At 38.0% G+C, this 18,513-nt stretch overlaps 1 protein-coding gene across 1 annotated transcript; it reads left to right on the top strand.

The window, feature by feature from the left end:
• Window positions 1–347: 347 nt before the first annotated feature.
• On the top strand, window positions 348–18,146 carry LOC136752599 (CD209 antigen-like protein 2). Its single transcript, XM_066708074.1, has 9 exons — window positions 348–531; window positions 3,744–3,881; window positions 8,300–8,398; window positions 8,642–8,704; window positions 9,477–9,539; window positions 9,713–9,775; window positions 13,063–13,214; window positions 16,148–16,251; window positions 16,720–18,146. The coding sequence occupies exons 1-9, from the start codon at window positions 444–446 to the stop codon at window positions 16,850–16,852; spliced, it is 903 nt and encodes a 300-aa protein (XP_066564171.1). The 5' UTR covers window positions 348–443; the 3' UTR covers window positions 16,853–18,146.
• The last annotated feature ends 367 nt before the right edge of the window (window positions 18,147–18,513 follow it).

The following is an 18,513-nucleotide window of genomic DNA, read 5'->3' as shown; positions in this document are numbered from 1 at the left end:
ATTGTAGGGGGGGAAGGGTTCAAGTTAAACCACAAGAGACCAAGGTGGACTTTCCATTAGAAATCTTACTACTTAATTGCAGCAAATATACATTTCTAGTTTTCTATTTAAAGCTGTATTGAATCTACACTAGTTTATTTAGGGGACTCAGTAATTCTCATTCAAACATTTACCTGTTAGTTTAGTTATTTGTTGTATCAGTTTTCCTTTAAGAACCTATATCGGGCTACCCAGCAAAATATCACGAAGTACTCTGTTAATGCAAACAACTATTGCATATTAAAAAATAATAATAATAATAATAATAATAATAAAAAAATAGGGAACTTCTTTATTTAAAGTCACCAGAAAGGCTACATACACAATGTGAAAACTATTTCCTCTATATAAGAAGAACCAAGATTGCATCAGACATGTTCAGTTTGTAGCATCAGAATCTCAAGATGGAAGATGACAGCAATGAATACGGGAACATTGACTTCAACCGACAACCGACAACCAGCAAAGCTGGGAAAGGAGATGGAGATCCAGGTAAAGGTGTTATTTAAACCAAGAGAGAGAAAGGTGGTCTTCCCAGAATGAATCTGTTGTTTTCAAAAAGGAGAATGATAACATAGAATTCAAAGCCTGAACACTTTAACTGGAGCAAATATTGTTCTGCCATTTAAGTTCTGCAGTCATCGCTGTCAGTTTTGAATATTTATTCCAGTTTAATTTGTAATCAATGTCATCAGGGTATCTGCACATTTATTTAGTACAAATGTAATGACTTTTAAGACCTATTTAATACATCTAAAAGGAAAAAAATAATACCATTACTGCGGCAAAAGAAATCGACAAACTAGACTACAGTATACACCGTTATTTAGTTGTATTGAATTTGAATAACAGAAATCTTCAGTGTGCACATTAGCGAACATAACTGCCTTTTCATTAACGAAAATAAAACTATGGCGGTAGACCCAGTCCAATGGAAATCAATGTCACGCTGCATTTACCCTCAAATAAACAGCGAACGACTCGATGGACATAGTACTTTTTCGGGTGCTAGCATAGCGCTTGTGCTTTTCAGACTGCATGTGAGAATCCAGTGCTTTACAGCCAGGGGATAAAATTAACTTTTTTGGCCACTAGCCACTGTGTCTGGTAGAAGGAAAAAACTTACCAGCCACTTGGTATTTTTACCTGCCAAATGAAAACATCACCAAAAATGCATGAGGGTGTGTAAATGTGTGGTGAGCACGGCATTTTTTCGGGTAATTAATCAATCACCATAACAAAAGCCAATTGCACACCTGTATAGACTAGACAGGTGTGTATGAGGGAAAATTATCTGGATAGAAAAAACATGCTCCCACACAGTTTCTTCTTGCCAGTGTTATAAGTGTTATTAGGTCTTTGATCAAAACATTGCATTCTATTGAATTACACTTGCTAGTAAAGACAGTGTGCAGGAGCATTTTTTTCAAATTAATCAATCACATATAACTAGCTAATGGGGATCTGTGTAAACACACTAAACTAACAGATGACAAGGGGTGTTATATGGTTACGCATTGTCGCTCCTCTTCCTCTTCACTGCTACTCCCATCTCTGGGTTTCTTCACGTCATTAATAAGATTTTATTGAATTGTCTAGATATTCATAGAGTCACGGTCTGTCACGGTCTATATAATCTCTAGGAATGATGACAGACAGTAACGTCCTTCCATTGGTCAATACCAGGGGTTTTCAAACCGGTCCTGCAGTACCCCCTGCCCTGCTGGTTTTTATTCCAACCTACACTCTTAGAACAAATGTGTTAAAAACAACGCATGATGTGTTGTTTTTTAACACATTACTGAGTGTGATTAAGGATAACACATGGTGTGTTAAAGACAGTTAACACAAGCGGTGTTTGGGAATATTAGCACAAATAATGTGTTATTTAATTAACACAGTTATGAGTTAGTTTTACACAGAAGATGTGTTGTTTTTGTGTAGGAATGTTAGCACAAATAATGTGTTATTTAATGAACACTGTAATATGTTATTTTTACCCAACACGTTGGTTTAATAAAGCTAAACAAAATATTAATTTTACAAAGGAAACTATGTAGTAGTTTAATGTAAACAGATAAACCTTCATATTAATTATAATATTGCAAACATGTAGCAGAAGTCTTTGCCTTAAGTAATTTATTTATTTATGTATTTATTACAATCATAAACACTGTATGCAAGACAGTACAGTATATAAAAAATTCAATGAATTTTACTTATTTACGCTAAAGATGCTTTTCTGAAAATGAGTTATGTCAAATAATGGATAATACTCATTTTTTTAAAGTTATATACAACATATTATGCATTAAACATCTGTGGAATAATACACTTTTTAAATTAACATCTGTTAAACGTCTAAATTTTAATTGTGTAAATAACATGAATGAATACATAATAAATAAATAAATAATACATACATAAATAACACAAAATATGTTCTACATCCAATGTTGGCAAGTATAACAGCCGCACATACAGACTCCGCGCAGTGTCTCTTGTGGTCAGTGATGGCGCTGCTGGCTGCGCTGCTCAATTGCGCTGCAATTACAGCTGTAACTGACCGACCGATGTTTTTCTTTTTCATTTTTTATACATTTTCATTCAATTGTCTGTTTAGCAATGTAAGCTGCAATGAAAATGCCTTAACATTAACGTCCTTGTGGTAATGCTTTCCGGTCACAACAGCGAAATACAAAATGTATAAGACCTGTATATCTATCTAATTTATACAGTGTACCTGACTAAACGATTGACTCTTCCTGTCCAGACCTCACTCAGACTGAGCGCTCGAGTCCAGCGAATACAGAATAAACAGCAGTAGCCGGCTGTGTGTGTGTTCACGTGTTTGTTGCTCCTCTTTCCTTTTCTGTCATATTATAATTCTGAAACACTTTGATCCAGGTAATTAAAAAGTCAGTAATTATGACTATGATAAGTAATTAAAAGTCATTATTTTCCCACCTTACTTCTGCTTAATTGCTCCCCACGTCCTCCTGGACCGAAGAATGCCCAGATGGCATATATTTTCAAAAAACATGATATTGCGGTTTCCCAAATCAACTAACATACCAACAGTACAACGTCAAGAAATTAATTCGTAGGCCTATTTAGAAACAGACCAACAAATACTCTTTCAGAAAATAAAAGTTGAGTTCCTGTACACTTGTTGGCTACCCGCCAAAGTGGCTGGTAAAATGGACAGCTTTGTCTAACAAGTTTGAATGTTTTGCGACAAAGTTCACATTGCGCCCCATATGAATCGCTGGATGTTTCATCCAGCCACGATATTTGTCGTCCTGCAACTTCTCATTGAACTGCAATTACCCATGGCTGAGCCTGCATTGCTTGCTCGGAGAGTCGTATTCTTGTAGGTATTGGACGTTGCGGGATATAAAACACCGGTAAAATAAAACATACAAACTGAACAAAAAGTAGACTCGCTCATTCAATCTGCCCAGATCAAATGTAATGCTTCCCCTCCTACAATTCCAGATATTTTAAGACATTTTTAGACCTTGAAAACCAAAAACTAAATTTTAGACGTTTTAAGGATCCTTGGGGACCCTGGTCATTCGCTGGTTTCTAGTCACAAATTGCAATCTTAAAACAGCTTAAATTAGGACTGGTCCCTGCAAAACTTAGGAGTTGTGCATTTCCAAAAGGAGAAGTAACAAATATTTCTAAATTCACAATCACAGACATATGTCAAGATGACGACAGTGAAAATGATTATATTAATGTTGACGGACCCCTGGAAATGAAGAGGAACAAAACTGAACAACACGAAAGTCCCCACCTTGCAGAGCCCAGAAAAACAAGTAAAGCCACAGCTAGAGGTAAGTAATTGACCAGATTCTGTTCATTTACAAAAATGACAGTGGTTGCTTTTGGCAGTGAATATAGTAGGTTTCTCTCTTCAACCAACATATTAACATACATATGCCATGTATGTATGAATGAAGAACCAGATGTATGTATCTGTTACAGTTTTAGTACTGTGCTCAGTAAGACAAGCCGTTGTGACATTTAATCCATAATTGCTGATATCAAGAATACAATTGCTGATATCAGCAAGTCATGGTACGTAGCTGTGACATTTAATCCTCAACCCGATGTTAATTAGTATCCATTTTTCATATCAGGCCAGACACCACAATCAAATAGGCTTTTTCTCCTTTACTCGTAACTCAATGAACTTTACAGGTTGAAAGTATTGTAGCGATCCTGGCGGGTGTCTGTGAATGTGCCAGTAGGGCAGCCCAAAGGTTGGGGGTGGGGGGGGGGGTGTAACAGTGTGTATGCAGGGTGGGAGAGTCAGTTCGGGGACTCTGTCTGTCTATTTGTGTGTGTGCATGAGTATGAATGTGTGTTACGTGTGGGGTATCGTTGTGTTGAGTTAGAGAGGGATATTTGTGGGTAAGTGTATCTGTGTGGCTCCCCCGGTCTCGGGGTGGTACAGCCAGAGAGCGGTAATTGGACGAGAGGGAGTCACCAGAGAGGGGAATATATACACTGAGGGGAAAAAGTACTTGATCCCCTGCTGATTTTGTACGTTTGCCCACTGACAAAGAAATGATCAGTCTATAATTTTAATGGGAGGTGTATTTTAACAGTGAGAGACAGAAAAACGCATTTCAAAAAAGTTATAAATTAATTTGCATGTTAATGAGGGAAATAAGTATTTGACCCCTTCGACTTAGTACTTGGTGGCAAAACCCTTGTTGGCAATCACAGAGGTCAGACGTTTCTTGTAGTTGGCCACCAGGTTTGCACACATCTCAGGAGGGATTTTGTCCCACTCCTCTTTGCAGATCCTCTCCAAGTCATTAAGGTTTCGAGGCTGACGTTTGGCAACTCGAACCTTCAGCTCCCTCCACAGATTTTCTATGGGATTAAGGTCTGGAGACTGGCTAGGCCACTCCAGGACCTTAATGTGCTTCTTCTTGAGCTACTCCTTTGTTGCCTTGGCTGTGTGTCTTGGGTCATTGTCATGCTGGAATACCCATCCACGACCCATTTTCAATGCCCTGGCTGAGGGAAGGAGGTTCTCACCCAAGATTTGACGGTACATGGCCCCGTCCATCGTCCCTTTGATGCGGTGCAGTTGTCCTGTCCCCTTAGCAGAAAAACACCCCTAAAGCATAATGTTTCCACCTCCATGTTTGACGGTGGGGATGGTGTTCTTGTGGTCATAGGCAGCATTCCTCCTCCTCCAAACACGGCGAGTTGAGTTGATGCCAAAGAGCTTGAATTTGGTCTCATCTGACCACAACACTTTCACCCAGTTCTCCCCTGAATCATTCAGATGTTCATTGGCAAACTTCAGACGGTCCTGTACATGTGCTTTCTTGAGCAGGGGGACCTTGCGGGTGCTGCAGGATTTCAGTCCTTCACGGCGTAGTGTGTTACCAATTGTTTTCTTGGTGACTATGGTCCCAGCTGCCTTGAGATCATTAACAAGATCCTCCCGTGTAGTTCTGGGCTGATTCCTCACCGTTCTCATGATCATTGAAACTCCACGAGGTGAGATCTTGCATGGAGCTCCACACCGAGGGAGACTGACAGTTATTTTGTGTTTCTTCCATTTGCGAATAATCGCACCAACTGTTGTCACCTTCTCACCAAGCTGCTTGGCGATGGTCTTGTAGCCCATTCCAGCCTTGTGTAGGTCTACAATCTTGTCCCTGACATCCTTGGACAGCTCTTTGGTCTTGGCCATGGTGGAGAGTTTGGAATCTGATTGATTGATTGCTTCTGTGGACAGGTGTCTTTTATACAGGTAATGTGCTGAGATTAGGAGCACTCCCTTTTTCTGTTGTTATTCTGTCTCTCACTGTTAAAATACACCTACCATTAAAATTATAGACTGATAATTTCTTTGTCAGTGGGCAAACGTACAAAATCAGCAATATACATAAATACAATATATTTTTAAATTGCTTTTAAAGTTTAAAAAAATATATAATTTTTATATGCAAATGAGGCATAGTCTCATTTAATATGCACATATTTGCATAACACAAAAAAACTTTTTTTAACAACATTTTTAAATTTTACATTGATTACAGTCAGATTGATTGTTTTAATTGTGTAATTGTGATAACACACCCAATGACTTATACAGAACGGTTAACCAAAAAATTGTTTTTTGATGCATTTATTAAAAAACACAACTATTATGTAAAATCAGATTGACAAAATATATTTAAAAAAGAAGCCATAAATGTCTGGCTGTAAGACCTAAGAAACGTGTATGAAAGTATGTGGACCTACCTTCCTTGAATAGTGAGGAAAATTACTTGGCGCACGGGAAACATAGTTACAATGTACTTTTGGATTTCAGGAAATGACTCTTTTTTCAGCACAAGTCATTACAACTACATAGTAAATTATCATATATGACCTAGCTAATGTTTTACTCCAGAAAACAGGCTTTCGAAAGAAAGATGTATGACTCAATATAAAGAGTTTTAAAAATACCAGTCACACTTCTACAAGAATACTGCTAGCAAAGACTAACAAATGTACCTCCCCATTTCCCCACTGTTTGTTGTGTATTCTTTTAAATGAATTCGTGTCACTCTATGATTTTTTTTTTTAAGAAAAACTGATGTAATTTGGTTATATTGTACCTGTTTTGGCAATACTGCTGTGTTAGTCATGCCAATAAAGCTTATTTGAATTGAATTGAATGAATTGAATTGACTAACTTTAGCTGTAGTTGACAGAGTTGGAATAAAATAATTAAAAATATATATTTTTATAAATTATGTAAGATTTATTTGTACAATTTATGAAAATATGGAAGTTATAGTTACACAATTCCCTGACATCTGAAAATTGGCTGATCAAAGCAAAATCATATTTTTTTACTGTGGTGTCTGGCCTTAATGTGTTTAATTATAATGATGTGTGTTTGTGTGTATGTCTTACTGTATTTTAAAATTAAAAATGTTAAATTCTTAATTTCTTCATATTTACACCAAGTGGACTGGCCCCCTGTTTCCTCAATATTGATCATAGAATGACATTCAGTTTGTAATGAATGTGATTTGGCAGTTGCTAATCACAAATTATAATCTTAAAACAGTTTAAGTTAGGACTGGTTACATTGAATTAAATAGGTTCCTTCTTATGGTAACGTCTTATGTATGTAATGTATGTATGAATGAACACCCAGATGTATGTATCTATTACAGTTGTATTATTGTGCTGAATTGTGAGTACTCCAGTTTAGGTGTTTTGTAGACAAGACATCAAGCAAACAGAGTAGAACTGCTGCTCTTTTAATCCTGTCTAAATAATGTTCAGGTAGTGATGCACAGAGACGGGTAGAAATTCTGATATTATTATTATTATGATAAAGCCAGTGCAAGTTAGAGAACACAACACAGCAAATTTGAATGTTTGAATTTAACACCACGAGTGTTCAATTTAACACTTTTGAAGTGTTTATATGGGAACCACCACGAACGTTTTAAAATTTTAAATTTTGAAAGTGTTGAAATTCTAACACTTTCTCAGAGTCAATTTTTAACACTTTGAGAGTTCAACATAAACACCACATTAGTGCTAATAGCACTGTTCTCAGTGTTGAAACAGCATTTTTCCAACACTAGGTACAGTGAAAAATTTACTCACACTACACAGCAAAATATCATTAGCAAATTTAGCCCTGTAGGTGTTTAAATCAACCCTTTGAAAGTGTACATGCGCAACCAAAAGTTTTAAATCAACACTCATGCATTGTTGGTTTCCCAACACTTCTAGCAGTGCTATATATATACATGCATATACATATCTAAAAATGTATTGTAATTTAATTGGTTTTATACTTAACTTTTAAGTAAATAAGTAAATACCCTGACCCAGTTAGACAAGCAAACTGGTTATGCATGCATACTGTTTTTAATGGAGACATATTTTACATTACAAGTTAAAAACATTCAAAATTGTTATACTTATGATGAAAAAATAAATAAAAGCAATTCTAAAATCACTATAGATTTTACTGTGAAGCTGCATTTTCACATGGGGCATCTGTGACCACAATGATCTGACAAAACCACTTGTAAATTTTGCTGTCCATAAATGGGTGTGCCAGCAAACACCCTTCACAATGTGGTTGAAATTAGCATGGTCAAAGATGGCATGAAAATATACAAACTGCAACCATTCAACTACTCTCCCTCAAAATCTTTGACCAGTACACAGTAACTCCAAAATAAGTGAGTTCTGCTTTGGGTGCTTTCAGCTGCTGTCTGTGGAACCAAATCTGTTGTGATTCTATACATCCTTGTGCTGATTACCTCTGCAGTGTGGACTGTCTCCATCATCATGGTAATCACTAAGTGTAAGTGTTAGTCCTACTATTTTAATGCCAAACTCTATATGATGACCCTTCCAATTATATATATATATATATATATATATATATATATATATATATATATATTATTCACCATGAATTATCTAATACACAAGTAACATTAGTCAAACAGAAGTACAGAAGCCCCTAAATATAGTGTGACCATCTTGTCTATAACAATGCCTATGAATTATTGACCCCTAAATTGCTGCTGTATCTCTCTCTCAGATTCTGCAATGTCAAAAGAGATTGAGCACTTGAAAGAGATGCACAGTGCTTGGACATCAAATGGTTGGTAAACATCTAGGAAGGGCCCAAAGGGCCCTTGTTTTCTTAATAGTATTTACCTCATAACTTGCATGTGTTAGCCATCTTTAGAAATTGGTGATTTAGTGGTGACTAGTGGACAGGAGCTCAACAGGATCAGGGATGGAGAGCACTGATATAGACAAATAGGTGACAGTGTGTCTGTCAGGCATGTCTCTGTGTTAATGTTTTTCATTTAATGTTTCCTTGAATGAGAAAGCTTCTTGCTGTTTGTCTCTAAAATGCAGTACAAGATAAATCCTATCAAGCGCTTGGATATTTAGCAAAAAGCGCAGAACTACAATCAAGGGAAGTGATGTTAAAACTATACAATGCGCATGTTAGACGAATATGAACTTCAGTTTCTGTCACCACATGACAAGACAAAATCTAGGACGAGTACAAAGGAGAGTGTCATTTTGTCATCAGAAAAGAATATCAGACTCTGGATAGTTATAAAAAGTAAATTGCTTCAGTCTAGAACAGAGCAGGTTGTGTGGGGGACAAGCCCGATCCAAGTGACTTCTTCAACATTAACAATGATACAAAGGTCTGGGGACATAAGTGGAAATGATGTGTAGAAAAGGACAGAAAACAGGTAACACTCCGGTATCCTTGATGTAAACTTCCTGATGAGATTCTTTGCTCATTAGGCTACCGGCAAGGAACGGATCAACATGGGCTCGATGTCCTCTTTTAACTTTGCTTATTTTGATATGTAAGACTAGGCCTTATCTTGCATTCTGTTTTTTTGAAGGCTCTCTGGTTTCTTCAGATGTTGAGAAGATCAAAACTCAAGTTTCAGTGCTCAACACCAATGGTATGTATTTTCAAAAGGTAGCAACTGACTGTTCTTGTATATTCCATGTGAAGAAATAATTTATTTACTTTGCCATTCATTTTCATAAACACTGAGGACATCAAACTATCATGCTGATAAAAGTTTTTTGTAAGTATTCAACAGGCCTGATCATGGTGTCTGTCCTTTTATAGACAAATCAATTTCTTCAGTCATACAGAACATCAGTTCTCAGATTGCGCATCTCAACACTAAAGGTACGTCTTCAATCTTGAGCTCTTCTATCCCATACCTCTTGACTAAAAATCACTAAAGTGATTTTGATTTAACCCCTTCAGACCTGAATTGTGTTCCACAGTCTTGAAAAATGTATTTTTCTTTTCCTTAATGCATACCAGAAATAAGACTGAATATATATGAAAACTCTTTAATAATAATTAAACCTTTTGCCAATTTGAATGGACTTCGTGTCCAAACAGTTGTAAAATACCAATACCAACATCATATGATTTATTTATTCATATATATTTTTAGAATATGCCATGTTTGGATATACCATTAGAATAGCAAGTCACAAGATACACGGAAAACAAACTTCTTAAACTTTAAAATGTAAAAAATATCAAATAATGGCAGAAGACAAAACCCAGCAAGTGTTTCTGTATTTCAATATGAATTGTGTCATAATTTCCTGGATATTACAAAATCTCCAGATTTGTCTTCCCCACAGCATCTCAAGTCAACTGAATGCATTTCTAATTCCTCATTCTTTCTTCTTCGAAATTAATTATAGTTTTTATAGACAACATGAAGTGTTGCTGTGTCCACAGTGGTGGGTAAAACAGTGAAAACTGAGTTATTTTTTCCTTTCCAACAACAGAGGAGTTTAATCCACAGTGGAGATTGTTCGTGCAAGAAAAAAAATCCATCATTCAAAAATCAGCAATCTGCAGCGGAGTAAGAATATGGAATAAGAAACAGTAACATTCGGATGAATTAATAATAATGACTTGAGTTGCCGCTAGGAAGAAACATCCAGTGATTTTGTAGTTTTTCCTCTAAACAGTAAACATATGACAGTAGCTCCGGAAATACCAAAGGAGTAAATGTCATGGGGTGCAAGCTCACACACCACCAGGACGTAAACTCTGTACTGGAAACATGACTACACCACCTAGCAGTTGGCTACAGGCACTATAGAGCACACATGACAGTAGCAAAATTAACGAGTTTATTAATCATCCAATATATATCAGGCAGACTTCCTCTTTTTATGTTAAAGACAATAAAAAGTTTAAAACAAAAATAAAAATCTTGCAAGGACTGTTGGTCTTCTCAGGCAGCACAAGGAACTTAAATAGAGCAGACAATTTTCCATATTTACTAGTAAAAATTAAAAAGAGGGGCAGGGGACAAAGAAATCCAGCTTCTGCTCTTGTCCTCTGTTGGTAATATATATATACACTCACCTAAAGGATTATTAGGAACACCATACTAATACTGTGTTTGACCCCCTTTCGCCTTCAGAACTGCCTTAATTCTATGTGGCATTGATTCAACAAGGTGCTGAAAGCATTCTTTAGAAATGTTGGCCCATATTGATAGGATAGCGTCTTGCAGTTGATGGAGATTTGTGGGATGCACATCCAGGGCACGAAGCTCCCGTTCCACCACATCCCAAAGATGCTCTATTGGGTTGAGATCTGGTGACTGTGGGGGCCAGTTTAGTACAGTGAAGTCATTGTCATGTTCAAGACACCAATTTGAAATGATTCGACCTTTGTGACATGGTGCATTATCCTGCTGGAAGTAGCCATCAGAGGATGGGTACATGGTGGTCATAAAGGGATGGACATGGTCAGAAACAATGCTCAGGTAGGCCGTGGCATTTAAACGATGCCCAATTGGCACTAAGGGGCCTAAAGTGTGCCAAGAAAACATCCCCCACACCATTACACCACCACCACCAGCCTGCACAGTGGTAACAAGGCATGATGGATCCATGTTCTCATTCTGTTTACGCCAAATTCTGACTCTACCATCTGAATGTCTCAACAGAAATCGAGACTCATCAGACCAGGCAACATTTTTCCAGTCTTCAACTGTCCAATTTTGGTGAGCTTGTGCAAATTGTAGCCTCTTTTTCCTATTTGTAGTGGAGATGAGTGGTACCCGGTGGGGTCTTCTGCTGTTGTAGCCCATCCGCCTCAAGGTTGTACGTGTTGTGGCTTCACAAATGCTTTGCTGCATACCTCGGTTGTAACGAGTGGTTATTTCAGTCAAAGTTGCTCTTCTATCAGCTTGAATCAGTCGGCCCATTCTCCTCTGACCTCTAGCATCAACAAGGCATTTTCGCCCACAGGACTGCCGCATACTGGATGTTTTTCCCTTTTCACACCATTCTTTGTAAACCCTAGAAATGGTTGTGCGTGAAAATCCCAGTAACTGAGCAGATTGTGAAATACTCAGACCGGCCCGTCTGGCACCAACAACCATGCCACGCTCAAAATTGCATAAATCACCTTTCTTTCCCATTCAGACATTCAGGTTGGAGTTCAGGAGATTGTCTTGACCAGGACCACACCCTTAAATGCATTGAAGCAACTGCCATGTGATTGGTTGGTTAGATAATTGCATTAATGAGAAATTGAACAGGTGTTCCTAATAATCCTTTAGGTGAGTGTATATATATATATATATATATATATATATATAAGTGTCCATGTACACTGCAACAAAATGCATTAAAATAGCCAAGTTAAAAGTAGAATAAAAAGCTCTTAAAGTGAATATAAACCAATGCCTAACTATATTAACAACTGTCTATTTGTAGCTGAAATTGCTGATAAAATAATCTTCAATAAATCTGCATTTTTAGTCCACAAAGGAAACCCACAAAATTAATAATTCCAAAAAGAGGATATCTAAAACGACTATTTAAATAAAGAAAAATGCTAAAAACAAGGGATGGAAGGGGAGCATAAAAGTAAAAATATCCACAGGTTCTCACAGTTCTTATTTTGTAAAATTGCGGCAGTGCTCTTTCCTTTCACCCTTTCTTTCACTTTTCTCTATCAAGTACTGTTTCACCTTTGGCTGCAAGTGTCCTCCCCCGTCTCCTCCTGCTAACTAGCAAGTTTAGGTTCTGGCGAAAAAAAACCCCTCCTATTAGTATACATCTAGCAGAAGTAAACCTCTTGCTTGAGCGACATTCTTTTAAGAGCACAGAATCGTTGGTTGTCTCCTGGCTGGTTGTTCAATAATTTACTGTACAGCTCTCACCCTAAATTATTTGTCAGAAGTCATTGCACTGAATATTATTGCAAAGACCAAGTTATAAATACTGTATATTATATAACGAAACTGCAGAAGTGGAGAAAATCTTAAGTGCTGTTTTTTTCGTCCCAGTGTAAATGTCCAATCAAAACCTACTCACAATGCTTAAACCCTGTGAACATGTGCACAGAAGAAAACCCATGACATGTATTGAAAAACTCCCTGCACTAGTCATTTTCCTATCACCATTTCCCTGCTTCATTCTTAGACTGTGTTAAGACCTCCTGCCCGTGTAACTGGGAAAGTTTCAGTGGACATTGCTACTATGTCTCCCAAATCCTAAAGACTTGGGGAGATGCAAAGACATACTGCAACTCTCACAACTCTAAACTGGCCGTAATCAACAATGATGAAGAAAAGGTAATCAGAAGTGGGCTTGGGACTCCTGGGATCATTACACACTGACTTGTGGCTTCTTGTGCACCTGCAGGTTGAGCTTTTTCCAGCTGCCTCAAATCCTCCAATTGGTGTAAGAACTGGTAGCTGTGGGCAATACTGGATTGCAGTGTGAAGATGTGTGGGTGGCTTTGATAATCTGCTCAGCAGAGGATATTGAAAGCATATAGGATATTATAGAAGCCATATGATAATCATAGTCATGCTGCTCCCCAAGAAATGACAAATAGTGCCTTGGGAACAAATAGTTCTTGATTCAATAATAAAAGCCTGATATGGGTGTAACAACTTAACCTAAAGGTCAGGGCTATAGCAATTAAGTTATCTAGGTGTTCTACACCCACACAGATCTTGATCAGGTTGGTGGTGTTCTCACTTTCCTCAAAAGGAAACCCAAAAAAGGCAAATCATTCACAACCATGTAAAGGACCATGGGCCGGGAGCGTAGCAGTGCACTCCAAACCAACACAAATTAAACATACCACACCAATATCACACAGGAGACCGAGAGGGGAACTACGAGGACTACAACAGCTCAATATAAAAATATAAAACACACACAAACATGTGGGCCGCCCTGCCATTAATTGGTTAATCTAAACACACTACTAAGCACCGCTAGTCCTTGCCATCCAACTCCCACTCACACACACACACACACACATTCACGCACGCACGCACGCACGCACACATATGCACTCCCAACCTCTCTCTTGCTCTCTACAACACGGCATATATAAGACAGAACCAAATTAAGCAATAAAAAGCAATAAATACATTTAAAATACAAACCCCACATAACACATGTGTTTCATGGGTCCTTAGTAACAAGATTGCTATGGGCATAAGAGACAGAAGACCAAGATGCTACAGTGAGGGAAAAAAGTATTTGATCCCCAGCTGATTTTGTACGTTTGCCCACTGACAAAGAAATGATCAGTCTATAATTTTAATGGTAGGTGTATTTTAACAGTGAGAGACAGAATAACAACAGAAAAATCCAGAAAAACACATTTCAAAAAAGTTATAAATTCATTTGCATGTTAATGAGGGAAATAAGTATTTGACCCCTTCGACTTAGTACTTGGTGGCAAAACCCTTGTTGGCAATCACAGAGGTCAGATGTTTCTTGTAGTTGGCCACCAGGTTTGCACACATCTCAGGAGGGATTTTGTCCCACTCCTCTTTGCAGATCCTCTCCAAGTCATTAAGGTTTCGAGGCTGACGTTTGGCAACTCGAACCTTCAGCTCCCTCCACAGATTTTCTATGGGATTAAGGTCTGGAGACTGGCTAGGCCACTCCAGGACCTTAATGTGCTTCTTCTTGAGCTACTCCTTTGTTGCCTTGGCTGTGTGTTTTGGGTCATTATCATGCTGGAATACCCATCCACGACCCATTTTCAATGCCCTGGCTGAGGGAAGGAGGTTCTCACCCAAGATTTGACGGTACATGGCCCTGTCCATCGTCACTTCGATGCGGTGCAGTTGTCGTGTCCCCTTAGCAGAAAAACACCCCCAAAGCATAATGTTTCCACCTCCATGTTTGATGGTGGGGATGGTGTTCTTGGGGTCATTCCTCCTCCTCCAAACACGGCGAGTTGAGTTGATGCCAAAGAGCTTGAATTTGGTCTCATCTGACCACAACACTTTCACCCAGTTCTCCCCTGAATCATTCAGATGTTCATTGGCAAACTTCAGACGGGCCTGTACATGTGCTTTCTTGAGCAGGGGGACCTTGCGGGTGCTGCAGGATTTCAGTCCTTCACGGCGTAGTGTGTTACCAATTGTTTTCTTGGTGACTATGGTCCCAGCTGCCTTGAGATCATTAACAAGATCCTCCCGTGTAGTTCTGGGCTGATTCCTCACCGTTCTCATGATCATCGAAACTCCACGAGGTGAGATCTTGCATGGAGCCCCAGACCGAGGGAGACTGACAGTTATTTTGTGTTTCTTCCATTTGCGAATAATCGCACCAACTGTTGTCACCTTCTCACCAAGCTGCTTGGCGATGGTCTTGTAGCCCATTCCAGCCTTGTGTAGGTCTACAATCTTGTCCCTGACATCCTTGGACAGCTCTTTGGTCTTGGCCATGGTGGAGAGTTTGGAATCTGATTGATTGATTGCTTCTGTGGACAGGTGTCTTTTATACAGGTAACGAGCTGAGATTAGGAGCACTCTCTTAAAGGGAGTGCTCCTAATCTCAGCTCGTTACCTGTATAAAAGACACCTGGGAGTCAGAAATCTTGCTGATTGATAGGGGATCAAATACTTATTTCCCTCATTAACATGCAAATCAATGTATAACTTTTTTGAAATGCGTTTTTCTGGATTTTTCTGTTGTTATTCTGTCTCTCACTGTTAAAATACACCTACCATTAAAATTATAGACTGATCATTTCTTTGTCAGTGGGCAAACGTACAAAATCAGCAGGGGATCAAATACTTTTTTCCCTCACTGTATATGTCAGGATCTCTTGTCAGGGATGTCAAATTCCAGGACTTCTGGTTTCTGTTTTAGCTCAGCTCTCAGCTCCTTAATGGGCTAATTCAATTATGAACTGGATGAATTTAGCCCTTCCATCCAGATTACAAGCTATTTACTGACTGCAACATCCTGAATAAATCTCTCTCTCTCTATATATATATATATATATATATATATATATATATATATGAAAGTTGTCAGTTGTAATAAATAAATATGTAAAATGTGCAATTCTTACACTGAGAAAAGAATGAAACGAGTTGAGTTATTGAGAGCTCCTGTTGGAACAAAAACCAGCAGACACTGCGGCCCCCTAGGACTGGAGTCTGACACCCTCTGCCTACAGCAAAAATCATATAATCAATCATCAATAACAGTTTCTTCCTCGCTTCCTCGATTTCTGTGTGTACAGGATTGTTTACAAGGGAAAATTTCAGGAATACACTGGGTGGGACTGAGTGATGCAGAAAATGAAGGAGACTGGAAGTGGGAAGATGGACAAGCATTTAATACACGGTACACTTGTGCTAGTTTACCATTTCTCATCTCTCATTGATTTAAATGATTATGTCTGTCAGGCTATTTACAATATTCTTCAAGTCTGTTTAAGATTATGTTCATCCCTGTTTATCAAGGAGAGTCCTTCTACATCACAACTCCATCCACCCGATCATCCTCCTCTCTTCCTGATCTTCTCGGCCTGTGAAGGGGAGATTACTGGAGCGGTAGGGGCGATCACCAGCAGAGGAATCTGAACTGAATGCCAGGGAGGGATGGTGACAGGTGGAGGAGTGATGAGAAGGGCTCACCTTGACAAACAGAGGAGGAACATAATCTTAAATGCATTTCATCAAAAAGGGAGCTGAATGCACCACTACAAACATTTTGGATTTAGTCCCCAATCAGATATCAGTATCCGGACATCATGTGTGAATTGACATGAATTGAGTTCCTATGTTCTTAAAGCTGGTCTTTCCTGCATAGGAGTGATTGGTGGGCCACCGGACAACCCGACAACTATAGAGAGGAAGACTGTGGGGAAATTAACAAAAATGGAAAACTGAACGATAACAGATGTGATCAGACCCAGAAATGGATCTGCGAGAAATCTGCCTGAAGGAAAGCTCAGACTTCACAATTTGTCCTTGCATTGTACGCATTGGTACAGACCTGTAGACATTGGAATGTGGGAGGAGTAACTGTCAATAATTTTGTATGCAGCCAATCACTTTGCAGGAAATGCATGTCAATCACTTTTTATGTGGCCAGTCGTCTGCAGAAGATACTTGTCAGCATAGACGGACTGGCCATTTGGTTTGGTGGGCTGGTAGCCCCATGTAGACACCTGGACCACACATCGCCAAAACCCCATATATTGTATGCCAAGTAGCTAGTTCTATAGGTTATAATCCCAAAATAGCCTAATTTAAGTGTTTCTTAAAGCAATTACCATGCACGGTGTGATGCTCAGTCAATATAAATAATAACTACTGTAAATATAGAATATAGTGTTTGCAAACTATAAACCCACATTGCCAGTGTTAACACAAACATTTTTGCACTTTGTTTTGCACTTATACCTGGATAAGGGTGTCTGCAAATAATAATAATAATAATAATAATAATAATAATAATAATAATGTGCATCTTTATCGTAATTGTATATCATATTTTATTACTTTATATATTAAACAAATATTGACATTACATACATCACTGGTACATCACTGACAACAACTGACATTCAGCTCCACAGAGTGGAAACATATTATTTGATCTGACAAGAGGAAGACTGTTTTTCTCCCTCCTCCTTGAAACACAAGGCAAGAAATGTAGAAGGTGATTGGCCGCATAAAAAAATGATTGACAGTTACTCCTTCCACGTTGCAATATCTGCAGCAATACCCTACTCCTTGCACCCTTCATTATACTGACCTCCAGTGGTAAAAATATATAACTGCGTCTTGTCTGAGGAAGTATGTAAACTATTGCATTGCATTATGATTATTGTAAACCCTGTATGCAATTGTAGATGAGGATAATTATAATAATCAGAATCAAATATTTATATATTTAAATGGTTTTGGGGGTGATTGGTAAAGCAGTAAGAATAAGAAGGGACAACACATGAATACACGTACAAACTCATCAATTTTGAATAGGTTGTTATTCATCACATATTACTGACAGCACTGATGTCTTATCAAATGCTCTTTGTGAACCTTTTTGTAAAGTGTTACCAGTAATAAATCAATGTTAATTGATAATGTAATCAAATAGACATGAGAGTCTATAACCATGAAAAAACAAAAATTACCAGGATTCTAGCATTTCCAAAGCTGGGAGGGGATGACTTGTCCTGCTCTAGGGTCAGTGACTGAATCACATCTGTATAAAATGGTCCTGAAAGACTTTGTTGTGCTGTGCTGTTCTCATTACCTCCCTCCTGTCCGTCTCCTCTCTCCCTTTTCTTCATGTTTAGCATGTGTACATGTTTGTGGCTGTTCTAAAAATAAATGGCTGTATAAGGAATATAATGAATTGCATATTGCAAACAGCACCATACTTGTTCATAAATAATAATAATAATAATAATAATAATAATAATAATAATAATAATAATAATAATAATAACAATAACAATAACAATAATAATAATAATAATAATCTCAATCATATGATGAGGATTGAATATGATTATTATGATTATAAGAAAACTGCCTTGTACAATGTTTTCCAGAGGCATGTCAGAAAGGGACCCATACACACTGGTTGAAA

The sequence above is a fragment of the Amia ocellicauda genome, chromosome 7, assembly GCF_036373705.1.
Source record: "Amia ocellicauda isolate fAmiCal2 chromosome 7, fAmiCal2.hap1, whole genome shotgun sequence".
Lineage (NCBI taxonomy): Eukaryota > Metazoa > Chordata > Actinopteri > Amiiformes > Amiidae > Amia > Amia ocellicauda.
This window is presented reverse-complemented; position numbering and strand designations above follow the sequence as displayed.

Coding starts and splice junctions, on each gene's coding strand:
- LOC136752599 (XM_066708074.1), top strand. CDS start 444: ATGGAAGATGACAGCAATGAATACGGGAACATTGACTTCAACCGACAA. Junction 8,705..9,476: donor CAGTGCTTGGACATCAAATG/GTTGGTAAACAT, acceptor GTTTTTTTGAAG/GCTCTCTGGTTTCTTCAGAT. Junction 16,252..16,719: donor GGACAAGCATTTAATACACG/GTACACTTGTGC, acceptor TTTCCTGCATAG/GAGTGATTGGTGGGCCACCG.